This window comes from Ranitomeya variabilis, chromosome 5 (genome assembly GCF_051348905.1).
Source record: "Ranitomeya variabilis isolate aRanVar5 chromosome 5, aRanVar5.hap1, whole genome shotgun sequence".
Taxonomy (NCBI): Eukaryota; Metazoa; Chordata; class Amphibia; order Anura; family Dendrobatidae; genus Ranitomeya; species Ranitomeya variabilis.
In genome coordinates, this window is record NC_135236.1 from 656481088 (window position 1) to 656502176 (window position 21089).

Sequence of the window (21089 nt, forward strand, 5' to 3'; positions counted from 1 at the left end):
TTCCTTTAAATATGGTAAAAGTAAATAGCTTATGAAAATGGACAATTCCTTTAAATATGGGAACATTAGCTTATAAAAAATGGACAATTCCTTTAACTATGGTAAAAATAAATACTTATAAAAAATGGACAATTCCTTTAAATATGGTAACATTAAATAGCTTATAAAAAATGGGCAATTCCTTTAAATATGGTAAAAATAAATAGCTTCTAAAATACTTTTTGTACCCTTACCCTTCCCCCATCCATTGCATCCATTACTGGCATCAAATGGAAAAGAATTTAAAAAACAAAATTTGCCTTCAGCAATCCAAACACTACAACACTGGTTCAACGCATGCGCGTTCCTAAACGCTTGCGCTCATTGCAAGTATCAAGAGACAGCTGGTTGGATCCAGGCAGCAGGTTAGGCTGAGCTCCGTACTATGAATGATCATCTTGGCTTGCGCCTGCGCAGTCCGCCTTGTACGTAAGCGAACTAGGTAGAACCGTGAGCGGCAGTAAACGAGGGCTGGCCAGCGCGCAGGCGCAAATGAGTATGTAAAAGGAAGAGGGAAGAAAGGGTTTTTCGCTTGCAGCCTTAACCGTAGTTTGCTTTAGCTTCTGCTCGGAGATGGACATGGACGTGCTGCTGACGAGAATCAGGCCGGGGAGCGATGCTGAGACTGAAGCTGCCCTGAGGGAGTTCAATGCGCTGGTGAGTGCAATAGCTTGCATTGTGTAGTGTGCAGCCATGACATGGTATATACAGTGTGCAGGGCTGCAGAGGGGTCTCTGGGCCTCAGGGTGGGCCCTGCCAAGTGCTAACAACATAATGGCTTCATTTCCAGAGCCACTACCTAATTCCCAGTGCTTTACCAGCAGCAGACGTGCACCTACCTGTATATTTCCTGTTTCTGTAGCACCGCCATATACTGTGGTGCTGTACAGGATGATGGGGCTTGTAATGTCATGTGCGTATTATACACAGGGATGCCATTCTCTTATAATGGGGGGAGGGGGATAAACTGCAAGGTGGTGTGGGGGAGGGGTGCAACCCAGTCTCAGGTGGGATTTGAACCCAAGACCCTAGTTGTGAAATTGGAGGGGGTCCTTGTCCGGAGGGGGTTGTATTGGATGTCACTGCTGTGTCCTTTTTGCCCCTTCAATTGTTTATATGATGCAATTCCTGCCTCCAATACCAAGAACTGGTGTGCAGACGGGTGGGTTTCAGCAGAAACACACCTGCACCATCTGCCCGGATCAGAAAAGTCTCTGATCTTGGCTGCGTTCACACTAGTCTGTCCTGGCCTGACTGACTGGGTGTCCTGAGCCGACCTGAGCTCGTAGCATCATAATGACATATGCGTGCGTAACAGCGACTTATCTTGGATGCTGTTCACATCTGTGTTCTGTTATTGGTTTAGGGCCAGCAAAAAATGTGGGGGGGAAAATATGGAACCCCCCAAAAGTGTGTGTGTGTGTATGTGTATGTGTATATATATATATATATATATATATATATATATATATATATATATATATATATATATATATATATATATATATATATATATATATAATTTTAGCATATTCAATAATCACTCCAACGCTAAAAAGACATTTCATAAAGGTTAAGGAAAGCAAAGATTGGGCATGTTGAATATCAACATGTCTGATCTTTCTGGTAGATGACTGCCACCAGAAGTATTGATCAGGGGCTTGTATGATGTGTGGTTTTTTTTTTTTTTTTTTTTTTTTCTTTCTTCGATTAATAAATCTGGGCATAACCTGGAAAGGTTAGGTTTAATGTACTGTTTGCGTTTATGGGTTTTTCTTGTATACCGCTGACAATAGAGCCAGTTGTTCTTTCCTGGCGGGTATCTCCTTACATTCATGTATTATTACTAAGGTGAAGGATCCAATTTCCAGGAAGGGACTGACTTGCCTTAAAGTATTCACATACAAGTGCAGTTCTAAAATAAATTTCACGCCCTGGATAAAAATGTAATTAGCTGGACAATTTTCGCAGTGACCCAAACTTCTGGTACCGACAGCATCTAAGTTAGTACTTTTTACCAGTAGCCCCCATCTTGGGCCAATGAGGGGGAAAAAAAAAACAGGTCCACATTCCCAATCCTCTAGAGTAGGGTGTTACTTGTAGTAGTCTTCGTGGCTACTGAAAATCCATCCATCATTTTGTTAAAGGCAGTGGAGTCTTGTCATATTTGGGTATCCCTACCCCCCCCCCCCACACACTTGCATTATGGGAGGTTAACTAAGCTGTTGGTTTAGCTGCAAGGAAACTGGCAGAATTGTGATTGCAGCTCTGAAGTGTACAACTGGATGTTGAGTTGGTTTCAGCCATATAATTGTCCTGGGCCTGTTTTGTTTTTTTTTAAAAAGCACCACATGGTGCTGGTTGTACTTGTCATTATTGATTTCCCTCCTTTGGGATAATTTCCTACAAACCATTAGCTATGCAGATATATTGCCATCATTCCCTGCTCCTGGAATGCTGCTACATGTGTCTATGCAATTGCATGATCCTGTATAGCCGCCTCTCCTGTCCACCAGTCCAGACATGGTTGGCAAAAGTTCCTGACTTTCTTTGACACTCAAGAGTTCTAAGTGTTCCTTCCCATTTGCATGGTGGCGTAGTTTAGAGGTGCCGTGGAGTCTGGTCCTTACCAGGTGTCGCAGGTACATAGACGACCTTTTCATGGTTTATCAATCTGATGTATCTGTTGTGTAGTCTTTCATTGACTATCTAAATCTCAATCCCGTTTAACCTTCATTTTACAACTATGAACATCGCTCCATTGAATTTTTGGATTTACAACTAATAATGCATCGGTTGCCTCTTCCACCACAGTAAACGTGATATTGAATGCGGATGGCAATCACCCTAAACACACCATGCAGGCTATACCAGTAGGAGAGATCACATGAACTGGACACAGTTGCAATCCAGAAGATTTCCATAGGGATGTTCAACAAATAGAACAGAGATTTAAAGGGGTTGTCTGGTCTAGAATGACTGTGACTGCAGATTTGTGAATCCTCCAGTGCAAGTACTGGACAGATTCTTCCTGGGAGTATGCATATCGTGTAACTGACATTCCTGGCCCAGGCACCACTGCGAGGATTTGAGAGTCTGCAGTCAGTTTGCAGTTTTGTTTTTCTAGACTGGACAACCCCTTTAAGCTGTAGAGGTTCCAACAAAACAAAGATGCTCAACACCACAAACAAAGTAACGCCAAATAAATCTATAAATTCTGACACAAATATCAAAACTACAACCAATAAAAATTTGCTGACTTTGGTATTGCAATATAGTAATCAATTTCAGAAAATTAATTATTTAAAAAAAAAAAAAAAAAAAAAAAAAAAAAAATCTTGCAGTTTTGGAGGAGGGTGAAAACCGAAAATTACTACCAATGGGTGTCGGGTTGTCTCCAAATGTGCTGTTTCTCTGGGCAATATTTTCTCCTAGTATTTTAAATGGAACCAAACATTTTAAAGGGAACCTGTCACTTGAAAATAAATAATGATGATTTACTTTTCTGCCAATATGGGGTTAATAGCATTCTGAACCCACCTGGTGCCTGCACTTTTTCCTTTTTTTTTTTTTTTTTTCTCAAGTGATAGTTTCCTTTTAATTAAAAACAAATTGGTTGTCGTCCATGAGATTTTTAACATATGGCTTACACCCTTGTAAAATATGTCCAAATGTTTTATTAAGTGCAAATTAAAATTTGTAGGTTGTGCTACACGACAACTAAAATTTAAGTTTTAGCATAGCATCCTGAAAAACCAACGCCTACTACCTGACGTGCCTAATAACAGTTCACACTCAAATATTTGAATATTTTCTGCATTGGTTACATGGACAAGTTATGTGATGTATCTGCCAAGCACGGTTTCACTTTACATTCGACAATTCTTCCAGTTCTGTGAGATTCCGGGTCGTCTTGCATGCTCTATTTTGAGGTCTAGACACCGATTTTCAATGATGTTCAGATCAGGGGACTGTGAGGGATCCAGAAACTGAACCCTCATATTTTAGTGATGGAATTTTTTTTTATTTAATTTTATTTTTTTTGTATTTAAAGGGAATTTGTTACCAGGTTTTTGGTCACCCAGAATGATGAAGGGGATAAACCCTGATTACTGTATGTCACTTACTGAGCTGCAGATTGTAGAGCCCTATTTAATCCTGCCCATTCCACTGATTGGCAGCTTAGTGTACACTGTGCACAGGCAAAATATGGGGGTGCCATTATACAGTGCCTGCTTTTCATTAAAACTACAGCAAGCAGCCCATTAACTCACACATCACTGTAATCTGGGTCCCTTTTTCTACATTTTCCTGCTCTCAGATTAGCTGGCAACACATTCTCTTACAGACGTCAGTACCTCTTTAAAATGCTGTTAGACAACCCCCTCCCTGATACAACAGGTTTAGTTTGGGCACTTTTATTATTGATCGACAATGATTCTGCTTGTGGATTAATTCTACAGACGTCAGTGCGACGTTTGCATAGAGGAAGTGTTTGATCTGTGCCAGATGACGTACTTTGTGATCTTTGCAAGCCCAGCCTACACTGTGAGAAGCTGCCACTTTGTATCCTGAATACCTATTTCCATAATACTTTTATTTATTAATGGGTTTTAGTATTCATTTAGCTGCATTTTCCAGGCTTTAAAAAGAGGGAAAAAAAAATACTGGTCAATCTAAATGAACAGGTGATGAATATTTCAGGAGGATGTGAAATGTGTGGCTGGAATATACAGTGCGCCCTGCGGGGAGGACTCCTCTGTATAAATAAGTAAACAGGATTTTGGAATCCACTTTCATTCTCTATGAGAACTTGGCAGCAGAATATGCTTAAGCTTGGCACTTGGATTTAGCTCTTTTTTGGCTTTCTAGTTTTAAAGGGGGAGGGGTAAAAAAATTATATATATATATATATTATAAATTTTTTTTTTTTTTTTTACATGACTGTATTGGAATTTTACCTCTTTAAAATGGTAACCAATAGAGCATGTGACTGGGGCCACAGCGTGTGTTTGTAGTTTTCTGTGGCTGACATGGTTCTTACTACTTGGGTCTAAGTGCTGGGTTGTTTGGGAGGTGAAGTCATGTCTGCTGACATCAGTGGGCTCATGGGTGCGAGTGATGGGTATCTTGTGTACCTGTGCTAGTTATTACAACTGGATAGGTGTGCAGGGCCCACCGCCGCTAGGCCTCTGCTCTTTCACTCGCTCACTAGCCTGCCGCTCGCCTGCCGCTCGCTCATTTGTATGGTGCCCCTACACCAAAGTCCAAAATACCTAAAACCTTCTTATCCCTTCACGCTTGCTTTAGGCCCAGTTCACTATTTTTTTTTTTATTTTTTTTTCCTTCCACTTATTTGGTGTGTTTTTTCACTGGTGGCCTTTCAGACAAGTAGTTGACATCACCTCAGAGATGCCATAATACAGGCTAGCTTCTCTGCCCCCCTGCTTTGTTTACATTTTCTAGTCTTTGCTTCTAAAATGGCCGCTGTCTGGTTGCTATGGGCAGTATCATGGCTTCAGTCGTTATAGTTTTCCTACATGGTTGGGGGAGTGGGGCCTTGGTGTGCCTGCAGATTGATCCTAAAATATTCTGTCTAGCTGCTGGGTCCCAGCCTATGGCCCAAATCTGTGGGGGGGCTCGCTGCACCCCTCAGGTCAGACAGCACCGCTGTATAGGGTATGAAATGGACAACCGTTGTCACTGCAAAAGGGATGATTTGAAGTAACTGCATCTAGTCTAAATTCCCTTAGTTAAGAATGTGGTAAAAAGACATAAAACCCATTCTGAGATCATGTACAAATCCTACTTGCTTTATAGCAAGAATATAGAATCAAGGGTTTAGTCCCATTTATTGGATATATTCATGTCTGGACGTTTACAGTTTAAAAAGGGAGACTCGGTCACAGAAACCTATGAAGTATTATCATGAGTAATTGATGGACTGGAAATCAGAGTAACTGTAATGACGGCCTGTCCACTCTTCTGACATGTCTGATATATAGAGGAAACATTTTTATTCCTAATAAAATTCTCCTTTATTCTTCCTGGAAAAACATAATAAAAAATATTATATATTAATCTACTCCATTTTCTGTCTTCATAGAATCTCGCCACATTTGAGTTTGATCCTACCTATGAAGAACATAGAATGGTGAGTATTTATTGCTAGAACAGTGTCGCTCCTTGGCATGTTTGTAAAAACTGTTCCACTTTTACGGGTTTTTCTACGCATCTTTCAGAATTGCAGTATGCTGTGCATCTGCATTAGAGGTATTAGAATTTTAAATGGGGAGTCCCCTACTTTAACATGGCCTAGCCTCATGATTCTCTTGCTCCTGTAGAAATGGTAGTGTCATACATGGTGGCCCAGACACCTCATCCTTCCCGGTTGAGTAAGACTGGACCAATATGTTTTTGTTTTTTTTTTTTTCTTTTTGATTGGTCCTGGTTTTGTAGTCAAGACCTGCAGTAGAAAATTATAGGATGGGGAATATCTCAAATTTTTAAAATTTTATTTTTTCTTTTTCCTCTTGCAGAAACTTTGTGAATCTATTTTTGTAGTCCTGGATAAAGGAGCCAGTATATCCTGCCAGGTGAAGTGTTTGGAAGCTCTCCGCATCCTCTCCAGAGACAAAGTTATCTTGGCTCCAGTGACCACAAAGCAAAATATGGAAATCCTAATGAAAAAGGCAAAGCTGGATCCCGAAACCAAAGCTTTGGGAGATGCTGCTGACTTCCCGGTCATTGTGGAGGCATTGAAGTGTCTGTGCAATATCGTCTTCAATAGTCCCGTTGCACAAAAGCTGAGTCTGGAATTAAACTTCGTTAGTGGGCTTTGCAACGTGTTGGAGATATGCATGGACCATAGTCTGGTCATCAACATCCGCTGCTTCGATCTACGGTTGCTCTTTCTGCTTACGATTTTGCATACGGACATTAGGCCCAAGTTAAAACACGAACTTCAAGGGCTGCTCCTACTGACAAAGACCATGGAAAGTGTTCTGAATATTCAATGGGCCAAGAAGTATCAGACAATAACTAAAGAAAATGCCCCTGCGATCCCTCTGCAGGAGACGGACTGCACCATAGAGGCTTTGAAAGCGCTGTTTAATGTGACGCTGGACAGCTATACCGTCCACAGCGAGGTACTGTATGGCTTCATTCTTGCACCTCTAATTAGCTGCTGATAAAGGAGATCACACCATACTGCAGATGCGCTCCTGTATTCGCCTTTGCAGTACCACTCATGGCTACTACATGAAGTCTTGCTGCACCAAAATTGTCGAATCTATTGAGTGCCAACCTCCTATATAAGTGTCCTGGGGGAAAAGGCCTTTACGTCTAGCTACAGCCATCCTATTCTTGAAGACTAAAAAGGTCTCTACATGTTCATTAGATGATGGCTTATCCTACAACAGCACTCGAATTTATACGTAGGTGCGCCCCACCTGCACGGTATACACAGCACTGAGATCTGTCTGTCCAAGGGATATATGGGATCGCTTGGATTCACAGTGAGGCAGAAGCGTGCCGGAGTACAGACTTGTCACTGTCATAAATACGTCTGATGGCTTACAAACAGGGCTGTGGAGTCGGTAAGCCAAACCTCCGACTCCTCAATTTCCATGACACCGACTCCATCTCCACCAAAATGGCCTCCGACTCCACAGTCCTGCTTACAAAACTGCCACCATTTCAGCACAAAAATTCCTAAGTGCTGGCCAATATGTCTTCTTGTTTTCCAACTGGCTGCCAAGGTTAACCTATCTCTAGCAGCTGAGACAAATTACAATGAGTGGGGGTTTGGTCTTTGGCTCTGAAGTGGCACTCCTGACAAACTTTTTTTTTTACCCCCGACCCTTTCTAAAAGGTCTAATATAGTTGTAGTAGAATATTGCCAGTTTGCAGCGTTGCTCCTCTTCTATGCCAAGATGGTTGTGCAAGTCTGTGCTACTTCCATCCATGTGAGGTTATGGACCCTCAGAACAATTCTTCATAGACTTGCATTGAAAAAGCTATTTTTTGGGGGGCACAAACGACTGTCATCTGGCTAGACTTTTTGAAGTCGAATGAATCTGAAGAGGAGCTGAGTGGCGCTGAAAACTGGAGAAAATGGCAATGAACAAGTATTTTACTAGACCCTATTTAGTGGATAACACTTTTGTTTGGAGTGGGGTTTGTTTTTATTTTTGTTTGGTTTTTTTCCCCCTCGTTCTTCCTGTTATGGAGTCAGGGAAGTCATTGCTATGACCATTCTGTACCCCAGCCTAGCATTACATAACAATGGCAGTCTGCGGCACATCTCATGTTCAGATTCCTGTTTTTAGTGATACATAATTAATGCTTTTCAGTGTTTTGCCATGATGAAAATAATTCATATCATTTTTTTTTTATATATATATATATATATATATATATATATATATATATATATATATATATATATATATAATTTTTTTTTTTTTTTTTTTTTCCCTCTTTCCCCACTTTGTTACAGGTTGAAGCTCATCAATTCCGTCTCCTGGCTTCCATTTTGCGCCATATTTTACTTTCCCGGGGTCCATCTGAACTGAAGACTGAGGAGCTGCATAGGTTGGTGTGAATTGTTTGTCAATGCTGGATTAACAAAAAAAGCCTGAGCTCGCTCATTTCCCAATCCAGAAGTAAATTGGTGAAGTGAGGGGCTGCCATTAATGGACCTTTAAATACTTGCCATATCTTGTGCACTTCTCCTCCAACTAACCCCTCAAAGGGAACCTGTCTATACATATTTAGAATGTTAAAGTAAACGTATGGCCATAATGGCGCTGTTATACTGATTTAATAGATGCCTGTATGGAACAAATCTGCAGCCTGGTTCTTGTTTAATTCACATTACAAGTTTTAATATTCTTTTCGTGCATTGGGGTTGTGGGTAGGGGTTTGAGCCCTTCTGCATTTTTGTTTTTTTTGTTTGTTTTTTTTCTTCCTTCCTAGAGCCATCACATTTTTATTTTCTCACTGATCTAGCCATTCGAGTGTTTGTTTTTGTATGACACCTATTTTATTTTTTATACTTATTTTTTGTATTTTGCTTAACCCTTTCACGACATGTGCCGTACATGTACTGCGCATGCCGTGAATCCCCCTTTGATGTGGGCTCTGGCGCTGAGCCCGCATCAAAGTCGCGACATGTCAGCTGTTTTGTACAGCTGACATGTGCGCGCAGTAGCAGCGGGTGAAATCGCTATTCACCTGTTAAATGCCGCTGTCAAACGCAGACAGCGGCATTTAACTACCGCATCCGGCCGCCGGAAATAACGTCATCGCCGACCCCCGTCACATGATCAGGGGTCGGCGATGTGTCAGGACAGTAACCATAGAGGTCCTTGAGACCTCTATGGTTACTGATGCCGGCCTGCTGTGAGCACCCCCCCCCCCCCTGTGGTCGGCGCTCACAGCACACCTGCATTTCAGCTACATAGCAGCAATCTGATGATCACTGCTATGTAGCTGAGCTGATCAAGTTGTGCCAGCTTCTAGCCTCCCATGGAGGCTATTGAAGCATGGCACAAGTAAAAAAAAGTTTTTGAAAATATGAAAATATAAAAAATATAAAGTTTAAATCACCCCCCTCTCGCCCCATCCTAAATAAAACAATAAAAATCAAACGTACACATATTTGGTATCGCCGCGTTCAGAATCGCCCGATCTATCAACTAAAAAAAAAAAGCATTAACCTGATTGCTAAACAGCGTAGCGAGAAAAATCCAAAACGCCAGAATTCCCTTTTTTTTTTTTTTTTTTTTTTTTTGGTCGCCGCGACATTGCATTAAAATGCAATAACGGGCGATCAAAAGAACGTATCTGCGCCGAAATGGTATCATTAAAAACATCAGCTCGGCACACAAAAAATAAGCCCTCACATGGCCAAATTGACGGAAATATAAAAAAGTTATGGCTCTGGGAAGGAGGGAAGTGAAAAACGAAAATGCAAAAACTAAAAAGGCTGCGACTTGAAGGGGTTAATCCCCTAAAGACTTAATACCATGACCATTTTACCACTGGTGCTATACGACAATGCTTCTGTACTTGAGGAGCCGAACTCTTGTTTAAAACCTTCAAAATTTATCTTGCTCAGTGTTTTTTTTTTTTTTTTTTTTTTCAAAATATCACAGGCTATTTTCCTGTCTGTATCAGCTGCGTGACATCCATTGACTGTCATCCACAAGGCCACCTTAAAGTACCGTCACATTAAGCGACGCTGCAGCGATATAGACAACGATGCCGATCGCTGCAGCGTCGCTGTTTCGTCGTTGTGTGGTCGCTGGAGAGCTGTCACAGACAGCTCTCCAGCGACCAACGATGCCGAAGTCCCCGGGTAACCAGGGTAAACATCGAGTTACTAAGCGCAGGGCCGCGCTTAGTAACCCGATGTTTACCCTGGTTACCATTGTAAAAGTAAAAAAACCCAAACACTACATACTTACATTCCGGTGTCTGTCGCGTCCCCCGGCGTTCTGCTTCCCTGCACTGTAAGCGCCGGCCCTAAAGCACAGCGGTGACGTCACCGCTGTGCTCTGCTTTACAGCCGGCCGGCGCTGACACAGTGCAGGGAAGCGGACACCGGGGGACGCGACCGACATCAGAAGGTGAGTATGTAGTGTTTGGTTTTTTGTTTTTTTTCTTACATTTACAATGGTAACCAGGGTAAATATCGGGTTACTAAGCGCGGCCCTGCGCTTAGTAACCTGATATTTACCCTGGTTACCAGTGAAGACATCGCTGGATCGGTGTCACACACACCGATCCAGCGACGAAATAAGTGTCAAACATAACATCGCTATCGTTCTCGTTGGAAAGTTGTTCAGTGTGAAGGTACCTTTAGAGTAAAGAATTGCTGATGCACTTTAATCAGTCCAAATAATCCCTCCACACCCATTGTCCTTTTCAGTCCTCTTTCTTCATGGTCACAAAGATCCTAATAGACCCCTTAATGGCTGAAAAAGTCATAATACAATATGGAGGACGCACCTTTTGGCCGCCTTGGTTCCCCAAAGTGCATGTGAGGGAACCACTTATCTCCTCATTATCACACCTCTCAAACTTCCATAGATCAGAATAACGAAAATCACAAATCCACAAAGGCGGATTTGCCGTAATCGCCATTTCTGCTGCTGAATTTTCAAATTTTTATTTATTTATTTTTTTTATATATGCAAGAGGCCAAAAACATTGCTGTAAATGTCACTTTCCCATTTAGCGCTGGCATCCTATCTTATATTCAGAAATGCGGAGTATCCTGTGGTAAACTCCTCTTCATTCCCACACGGAGGTGTCCCTGAGACCCCTGCATGGGAGGAGGGGGGGACATGTCAGAGTGATTAATGACCAGGAGGAGAGAATGGAGAAGTAATGTTATTATATACACAGACTCTGGAATGCCAGTAACGATTGTCTTCCCTGGCCGAGTCACCCGGTACACAACATTATACACACTTGTATGCCACAAATAAAACTGTCAGGAACCTGACAAAGATCACACTGTGCCCTCACCAAAAAAAACAACACTTGTTTGGGTACAGCCATGCAGAAAATGTCATTTGTCAGTGACAGGGAAGGGGGTTTCGGTTCCAGCTTATTAGGAAAACCACAAAGGAATGGGAACTCAAGGAAAAACCTGACACCTTGGGGCTGGGTGAAAATGGTGCAGTTATGTGAGAGAATATAGTGAAGTCCCGTGACCCCTCTTCTAAGTGATGAGTGTCAGGTCACATCACTACCTCTTAATCTGAGGGGTGCGGCATCTGAGACCCACAGCAGTCTGGTGATGACGGCAGCCATTTAGAGGCAATACAATCTCCACTTTTCACCAGATCAAGTGATCATTCTTTTGCTCTTTTATTCCTTCTGCTCCCAAGGTTTTTTTATTTGCTGACTATTTTTATGGTTTTGGCTTTCAAAGGAATCCTGCAAGCCATGCCCCCTTGGGCAGAATACCTAAGGAAGCGGGGGGAATAAAATACAAAAATTGGTCACTCTTGGCTTGGTGACCGATCGTCTAAAAATAAATGGTTGACCATGTAGCCAGACCTACAAGAACATGGAGAACCTGAGAGAAAAATAAAATGCTCAAATACCCTATTGTAAGTAAATAACATGGGGTACTTGGTTAAAAAAATAAATGTGAAAGTCATCCTATAGCGACAATGTGTACCTAACTCTTGTAGTTCACCTCACTATTAGCAGACATAAAAATAGATGGGGGCACAGTAGGACCTGGTTACCGACTCTCTAGACACCTGCCTGTAAACAAAATGAACAGCCCCCCCCCAAAAAAATAGGGAGCCATGCCAGTTTGTACCCAAATCCAAAGCTGCCCTTATCTAGAAGTCTGACACCGAGGTGATCTACAAGAGTTGGGCACTGTCCCGATTGATGTACACCTTGTTGTGGTGGAATAGCTTTTACGTGGTGGTGGTTGGTGTGTTTTTGTTTTTTGTCTGACAACTTGGTGCTTGAAACTACTCCATACGTCACACATGGGCTTTAGTACACTGGTGGAACCTAGATCAGTCTTTCCTCTTAAATCCCCATTTTATATTTCCATTTATAATTAGTTCTAGAAACATATATAATTTTTTTTTTTTTTTTCAGCAATACGATCAATCTGTTGAGCAACGTTCCCATTTGCTGTCTAGATGCCCTCACATGTTCCACAATGACAGAAATGGCTGCTAGTAAGGATGAACCTGACATGCAGGCCGTCCACTGCATTCTGAACTTCATGGAGAAGAGAATCGACAAGGTATCCGCATCTGCTGTCTCTTAATACTACGAATTTCACTAGTTGTTAGCGATTTAGATCTTTGGAAATGTTATATACCGTTCTAATATTAATGATTTAGATCTGTCAAAAGAAGTCTACTATTCTGCTGTACACACTGTCAATACGTCTGGTTCTGATGGCTCGAGAGGAACCGAGGTCTGTTACTTCCAGTAAATGTTGTGGAATTGCTATGTCATTAATTGGTAAAATGGGGCATTGTCCTTTTGAAGGGAATGTCATGAAAAACTGTTTAATATTCACCCAATTTTTTTTTTCTTTATTATAGCAATGGAGTGGTGCCTCTAATCTACCTAAATATTATACTCCGGTTTAACTTTTTTTTTTTTTTTGCACTGCTTTAGTTCCACGCTATCTCATGACCACAACTTCTGACTGCACAGAAGTCAGGAGTAATGTCACAAGCTTTCAATGTAAGTGAGCCAGAACGAGTCCCTCAAAGACTTGCATTGAGACGTGACCTCCAGCCCCATCGGGCACCTTACATTAGATGCACCACTCCATTTTTAGGATGACCTTGAGTGGTGCTTTTAATAAGACACCCCCCCCCCCCCGATCGCTTGAGTCCATGATCATCCCTGAACTGAGGCAGGATTGGGGTATTGCAGTCTTTGAAATGTACTTAAATCAAAAAGACTACACAGAAGGGACACCTCTTGTAGCCCTTGCACCTTTTGTTCCAGAGATGGCCCACTCTTCTTTGTCTAAAGATTGGATTAATATTTAAGTGGTGCAGACCTCAACTGTTCTCTACGGGTGGTCTCTTGAACCACAAGTCTAGTCAGCCAAATTGATGTAAAGGGAAGAAGTCATATCTCAAGAACTGTAACACCATGCATCAGGGGTTGTAAATGGATGTCTCCGGACTGGCTGCAGGTTCTTCTGACATGAACTTGATGACCACTGTAGGAATGAGGCAACAAAGTTAGTGACCTCTGGCTGCTCCATGCACAGACCTTTCTTTCAGCAGGAGAACAGCACCAACCACTGTCAGGATACTTGATGTTCAGGCCAGGTCTTGCAGTGGAAGAACGTGTTTCGTGGGTACATGAACTTGGCCAATGGATCTGTGGACTTGCAGTTAGAGCAGAAGGTTGCTAGAAAAGGCAGGTCTTTCTCTGGGGAAAACTGTAGATGGACCTAGTTGATGACCTTTAAAGAGGCCTTTCCATTTCCTAAAGTGGTGCTGATCTGTTGGATGTCTATATATATTTTTAGGATCTGTGGAGAAATCTGACACCTTGGACCATCACTGATCCTGGGAATGAAGTGAGGGCACCGTGCGATCTCCTCACAAGTACCCAGGACACTCTGTATGCATGTGACTAGACCTCTTTAGCAGTACCCCCAGGACAGCAGAGTGCCACACACTTCATTTTTAAGGTCATCGGGGTCCTAGAGGACAGATCCCACTAGTTATCCAGGATCCTAAAACTGGCTGAATATACAAACAAGAATTGTCCTGTCTTTACCATCATACCTTCATCTGTTTTGTTTTTGTTTCTCTCAATCTTATTTTAGGGATCTGACTTCAGAGAAGGCCTCACTCCTGTCCTTACCTTCCTCACTGAATGTTCCAGAGGGCACAGAAATATACGGAAGTACCTCAAAGCTGTGGTAACTTTTTATAACATGACTTTATTTATTTTTACTGTGGATTATTGCATTCTCTCCAGCCCCTTTTAATTTCTGGTTCTTAAATGGGGAAAAAAAAGTTAGTGTAAATTCAGTAAGACCTGAACTTCATCCCAACAATGGTTTTTGTATGTGTGGGGGACCTTACTCCTAGTTTGTCAACTACCAATCTCCCTCCTTTTTTATTAATGGACCTGTTACTTTCACGTTCCCTTAGGTTCTCCCACCACTGAAGGACGTCTCCAACCGGCCGGAAGTGGGATCCACCCTAAGGAACAAGTTAGTTCGACTGATGACCAATGTGGATTTAGGGGTGAAGCAAGCTGCTGCTGAATTTCTGTTTGTTCTTTGCAAAGAGAGAGGTGATAGACTAGTACTGAGGGGATTACGGATTAATGGACTCTTTAATATTTTCCCCCCCGGCTTAGAAAATGGTCCTGAATGTTTGTTTCTTTGTCTTGATAGTGGATAACCTTCTCAAATATACGGGTTATGGAAATGCTGCTGGACTTCTCGCTGCCAGAGGTCTTCTAGCCGGTGGTAGAGGTGACCGCTGGTATTCTGACGATGAAGATACAGACACCGAAGAATATCTCCAGGCAAAACCAAAGTAAGGACAACTGGAAAGTGCACAAACTATATATCCGGCCCTGATCATGTTTGGTGGCTCAGATACCACCTCCACACCCCCCCAGTAGCCGAGACCCTGGAGATTTTCTGACTCTGGGGGAGTTCTATAGCCTTACTCCCGATTGCTGTTAAGGCTGCAATGCAGGAATAGGCAGCCTTAGCTAGCACCGTTTTTAATGTGTTTCAGTGATCGTTAAGGGGTTAGTAGTTAATCACCATTGATTCCAGCCAATATTTTGGATCAAGTCAAACTGTGCTCCCTCCCTTCTGAGCCCTGCCATGCACCCAAACAGTGGCTTTCACCCATGTACAGAGTATCGGCGTATTCGGGAGAAATTGCACAACACATGTTGTGGTCCATTTTCTCCTGTTACCCTTTGGAACAAAATTTTTATTTTCACAAGTAAAAAAATAATTTTTGTGAAGGTGGAAATTTTTTTTTCTTCCACATTGCTTTAATTCTCATGAAGCACCTGAAGGGTTAATAAACTTGAATGTGGTTTTGAGTACCTTGAGGGGTGAAGTCTTTAGAATGGTGTCGCTTTTGGGTATTTTCTGTTATCTTTTATACACACCACCCTCTGATTTAAGGGTACAAAAATTAAAAATTTGAAGTTTGCCAACTTGCATTTATGAAAAACAGAAGTTATATCGCAGAAACTTTACCACTAACATGAAGTACAAGATGTCACAAACATTCTCAGAATCGGTGGGACACATTGAAGCGTTCCAGAGCTATAACCTCAAAGTGACAGTGGTCAGAATTGTGGAAAAAAAAAAAAAAAAAAGGCATCTATAGGAATGTGAATTATACTGTTTTTTTTTTTATTTTTCCAGCATTAATCTAATAACGGGTCATGTCGAAGAACCAGCGCCAAATCCTCTAGATGAGATGACGGAGGAGCAGAAAGAACAAGAGGCAATGAAACTCGTCGATATGTTCGACAAGCTCGCCAGGTACTGAAGCCACATACGGCCAGGGGTCTACTTAGAAGGGATCAATGGCTTCCAAAATGTGATTGCCTAACAATATTTACGTGGGTTTAATGGCAAACCCCTAGCTGGGACAGTCAGACGGGTGTATAAATTAGAACGCAGTGCACGGAATGGCCGGCGCCGCAGCTGCGCAGAAGTGTATCTTCAGGTTGTTTTCTTCCTCCCGCCGCCCTTTGTTCCTCCACCTATAGCTTTAATAAGTGAGCCGTCATGAATAGTGCGCTTTATATATACCACAATGGCTTCTAGCGATGGTTTCGCGCTGCCAGCCAACCCTTTGTTGGGCCTTGGAATCCTACAGTGGTAGAATCGGGTCCAATTATCGCCGAGTTCTGTGATATATTCAGTAGGAGGACAGGCGGCCTGTGCGGCCCCGCTCATTAAAGACACATAATTACAGGCTAATTGTTAAGGCAGTGCGGTTGTGGCTCTTTGTAGCAGGTGACAAAACAAAATCATGTAATAGAAAAGGAGTAGAAAGTATTGATGGTATTTAGACTTCAATTAACACAAAATATTAATGGTGGACGGGGCTCCGGCTTGTGAATGGCTCTCGGTTTGCCGCAGACGGTCGTTAATTGTGGCCGGGAAGAGGCGCTTCGGTGTCTTTGTGTTTCATCTCTGACCTTTTTCTTTCTGCCAGCCAGTCATTTGTCAGGTACGTATCTAATTAAAGCTGGAGGTAAATGGACAGCTGCTCTTGGGAGACCTGTAAGTCTATGCAGGAATGTGGCGTGGACAGACTTGAGTTGGAAATTTTTAATTTTGCCCACATATGATATAGAAAGGCCATTTCCAGGCTTGTTGGCTCATTAAGGGGGTTCTTGGCTTTGGACCCTTGTAACAAGTAGGTATTGCTGAGTGAGCGGATCATTGTTCTCCTGCTGATGATCTGTAGAGAAACCTGACCACCAGCATTTGAAGTGAGTGAGCGAACGTACTCAGATAAGGTGTTATTGGAGCATGCTTGTGTTCTAAGTGTCTAATATGTTGGGACTCTAACATATTTATTTTGAGCACACCGAAGTCACTGTTAGCACCAGAGCATGGAGGATAACGCCTTATCTGAAAACAGTCACTCATCACTATTTGTAACTCTTCGTTTTCCCTGTAGGCACAGTGGAACAGAGTGAAGCCACAAAAATTAAAACTGGCCGTACCCGGAATGGTTCAAGATATGCCACCTAGACCGAATAAATTGTTTTGCTACATGGGCATCATGCCACTATAGTATAACATGCATGCTTTTGAATAAACGTTCCAATTCGCAATGTGTGATTTTTTATTTACTTTCTTTGTTTGCTTTGCGCCACTTTATATTTAAAGGTGTTGGTCTTGGGGTTCATGCAAACATCCATAGATTTTGGTCCGATCACAGACCGGCTGCAGGCCTCCCAACTGGCACATGTCGGCTTCATGTTTCTGAGGCTGTCGCTCTCTGGTCGGGAGACCTGCAGCAAGTCCGTGCATGGTGGTCAGAGATCCACGGACATTTGCGTGAGCACTTACTTTTTTTTTTTTTTTTTAATTCTTGGCGCCTTTAAACTCATAACTGGTTAAACACATTGGTTCTCAACTCTGCCTACCTCCACTTGCAATCAGAAGTTTGCCTTGAGTTAAGAGACTGGGGTGAAATGTGACATTTTCCAAATGTTTCTTGCACAGTCGTCTGTCTAAAACCTCTGCAAAAGTAAAATTGTTAAAAAAAAGAGTGAGAACCTCTCGGCACAATCTTGTAAGGACATGGCTGTAATGCTGATTAAAATGATATTTTAGATTCTCCTATAATCACCACTTGACATTTTCTGACAATTAGATTTCAGTGCATAGGGATTGGACTGTGCACTAGGTCTTCTCCTCCTAGTCTCATTCCCGGCCCCTCCAGTCTGTGAATGATGTCACTGCTGAGATCTCAAACTGGGGAAACGGGACATTCACGGACGGATGGAGGGAATGGGAATCTGACAGGGAGAAGATGACCCAGTGCACAGTCCGGCCCCTGTGCACCAAAAACTCCAAATGGTGAATGAAGAAATCATCTGTTTATGAACAAGTATTTCAGCCATATCTTCCCTTGCATCACAAGTGTGCCGACAGGGTTTTTGTTTACAGAATCTAAAACCAATAATCAGTCTAATGGAATAATTCACTTGAGAAACAATTGATATATTGGGTCCAAAGAGTAGAACTTGAGTAAGAGCTCTTACTAGTGGGTTTTACTTGAGGAGGTTGCACCAGGACATGGCCACACTTAAGTGCACTTTCCCAATAGCTCGTTGTCCCTCTATTGCTGCCCCTTCCCTTACATTGTCAGCTCTGACTTCATTGAGCTAGGGATGGGCTGAGATACAGGGAGTAGGGAAACAAGCAGGTGTATTTAAGTAGTTGGCCCCACCATGCTGCACTGAGGGTCTGTACTTTATTCAAACTAATCATTCTGTGCAGACGAACCCTTTAATTGAGCATAGCCTAGTGCTGATGTCTTGTATATAGTGTGGGAAATCAAACTTTTTTTTTTTTTTTTTTTTGTACACTATTGGTAAAATACACAGCTGATCTTCCATAAGAAAATTTAGACAAATTAACCTCATTGCTTGTAAAGGAGTCTTCTGCTTTGTACAGTACAGACTCTGGAGAAATCTGGTACTGTTTGATTTGCCTGCAGCACTCTCGCAGGTGAAGTTGGGCATTTACAGTGCCCATTTCAAAGTAATGGTTTGGATGCATAACAATGGTCCTCAAGAGTGTCTTTATAACCACTCTGACCATAAGGATCCTAATCGAGGACCCCCTCATACTACAAACTATGCCCCTAATTTGTGAAGTAGGTGTTATAGTATATCTGTGATATGTTTAATTCTATGGACAGTTTTTGGCTTTGATAGGTATGCAAAATTGTAAATAAACTACTCTACCCTCATGATAAAAGGAACAAGTCTTCCCATGTACTTGGTAGTGCCATTTATCTAATATAGACCTTGCTGCACTTTTGTGGTTGATGCCATGAAGTTGTAGAATTAATTTCCTGCGCTTCTTTATTGGCTTTAAATCAATATTGAATGATTCTTCAATGAGGCTGAGCCGTGCAGGGCAGATATAATTGGATTAATGTAGGAGAGCCTTTGGGAACTTTAAAAGGATTAAACTGATTGTCAGCTCTGTAATTAAACCTGCACAGACAAAAGGTTGGTTAATTCCTTATGAATTGACTGCGTCTCGAGCACCACTAGAGGATGTGCGTGCGGAATGCTCCCTGTACCCATCCAATCCCCCTCTTGTGCCGTTAAATTGAAAACATACAGTCTGTATTTAATGGGTGCAAAAGTTATGGTGTGTCCTTAAAGTCATGGTGCACTTTTGACCAGTCACTGAAAAGCTAAAAATGTGAAATCTGCTCCAAATGAAAAACTCAGTTTCATACCTATTCAATGCGGGCTCCAATTGTTGCCCTACACACATCCAAACGATAGTGAAGTTCTTGCCACACACGGGGCAGGATTTCTGGTGTAACAGAGTGAATAATGTCTGATTCTCTGTTATTACACTAAACCCAGTCTTCTACAAAAATATTGCGTCATTGTTAATCTCATGAAGCATATCTGTAGCAAACGTACATCGATTGGGTCTATCTGCCTCTTTGACAGCGTGCAACAGCTGCAATTTGTACCCTGTAAAACAGAGGTTTCTTTAATACCTTGTAGCCTTGATTAGGTGTAATGGTCAAGCACACATACACGGCTTTTTTTTGGGCTCCTTAGGTAGCTATCCCGTATAGCCTCATCACTGACTGGCTTTCTCCACTAAGCTGCCAGTTTCCTTCAACTGAGTTTGTGTTTTATCTTTCCTCATGAACAGGTCTGATATGATTGGGCCAGTAAAAGGGTGCCAAAATGTAAATTATAAATAGATCCTGTGCCTGGTCAGAAGTGCGCCATGACTTAACAGACACACTGTATATATACACCTACTTCCCCTCCCAAAAAACACCCTGCATAGACTCGCATCTTGTCCCTGACTCAATACCTATTACTTTTAGCCACTGTGCCTGAGCAGCGCCCATTCTTCCTCCAGTCATTGTGGCCCTTAATTTACTAAACATCGTATGACTTTTTTTTTTTGTATATGGCTGCAGCAGAATTTTTCTTGTACTGAATTGATCTTTTTAACTTTGTCTTTCAGGAAAAATATTATTAAACCGATGGCAGTGAGATCTGATGGGACTATGGCTCCGCTGGAAAAAGCCGTACACTACACAGAATTTGTTGAGCAAGCCAGTTCAGATTCAGACTAGATCTTCACTTGCAGTTTTTTTGTTTTTTTTCCTCCTTTAGTGATAAATTGCTATTTGTACTCTTGATATGTCTACATTTGAAGAAATGGGGGTGGGATGACTTTATAAAATATTGAGTTATTGGAAAAGAACTCCCCCCCCCCCCCCCCCCTAAAAAAAAAAAAAGAGAGGGGGGGGGGGGAAGGTAATGAGTCTCTCCATTTTGTTCATCACTTTTAGTAATGTATTAGTATTCTCCTTTCTGTAAATATATGGCCACCATTATAGCTGCCATTGTGGTGGGCACCAACTCACATTCCTCACTGAAAATCTGGGTATTGACCCTTCCTCGAAAATCCTGAATGCCAAGTTCACCTAGTTATTTAAAGAAACTGGGCAACAACCCTTTGTGATCCTAGAGAATCTGTCTTGTTCACTCTGTAATAGGTATTAAAAGGAGAACGGAAGTTAAATTGAATAGCCTAAAATGGGTCATCCCTAGTCCAAGGATGGGGCATGAACTAAGGATTCAAAGACCACCTAGTCTCCATCAATAGATCATCGCAGAGTGGACCTCATTTATCAACTCATAACCTTGCTCTGTCGACAGCTCTCTCTGTACTCGCCCTGCACGAGTTGAGAATTGGGATAGAGTAGGAAAGCCAATGTCAGACTCCTCTGGGGCGTGGC

At 42.1% G+C, this 21089-nt stretch overlaps 1 protein-coding gene across 2 annotated transcripts; it reads left to right on the forward strand.

Annotated features, from left to right (window-relative positions):
* The first annotated feature begins 396 nt into the window (after positions 1–396).
* On the forward strand, positions 397–20559 carry RIC8B (RIC8 guanine nucleotide exchange factor B). 2 transcript variants are annotated; one of them, XM_077266471.1, is made up of 10 exons: positions 397–696; positions 6146–6193; positions 6579–7187; positions 8540–8634; positions 12679–12829; positions 14390–14485; positions 14721–14865; positions 14969–15113; positions 15971–16090; positions 20309–20559. In XM_077266471.1, the coding sequence occupies exons 1-10, from the start codon at positions 613–615 to the stop codon at positions 20418–20420; spliced, it is 1605 nt and encodes a 534-aa protein (XP_077122586.1). In that variant the 5' UTR covers positions 397–612; the 3' UTR covers positions 20421–20559. The 2 variants fall into 2 exon arrangements, with proteins under 2 accessions (XP_077122586.1, XP_077122588.1); XM_077266473.1 differs by lacking the exon at positions 20309–20559 and adding an exon at positions 17244–17400 and having other exon boundaries at positions 453–696.
* The last annotated feature ends 530 nt before the right edge of the window (positions 20560–21089 follow it).

Coding starts and splice junctions, on each gene's coding strand:
- RIC8B (XM_077266471.1), top strand. CDS start 613: ATGGACATGGACGTGCTGCTGACGAGAATCAGGCCGGGGAGCGATGCT. Junction 7,188..8,539: donor GCTATACCGTCCACAGCGAG/GTACTGTATGGC, acceptor ACTTTGTTACAG/GTTGAAGCTCATCAATTCCG. Junction 14,486..14,720: donor GGAAGTACCTCAAAGCTGTG/GTAACTTTTTAT, acceptor ACGTTCCCTTAG/GTTCTCCCACCACTGAAGGA.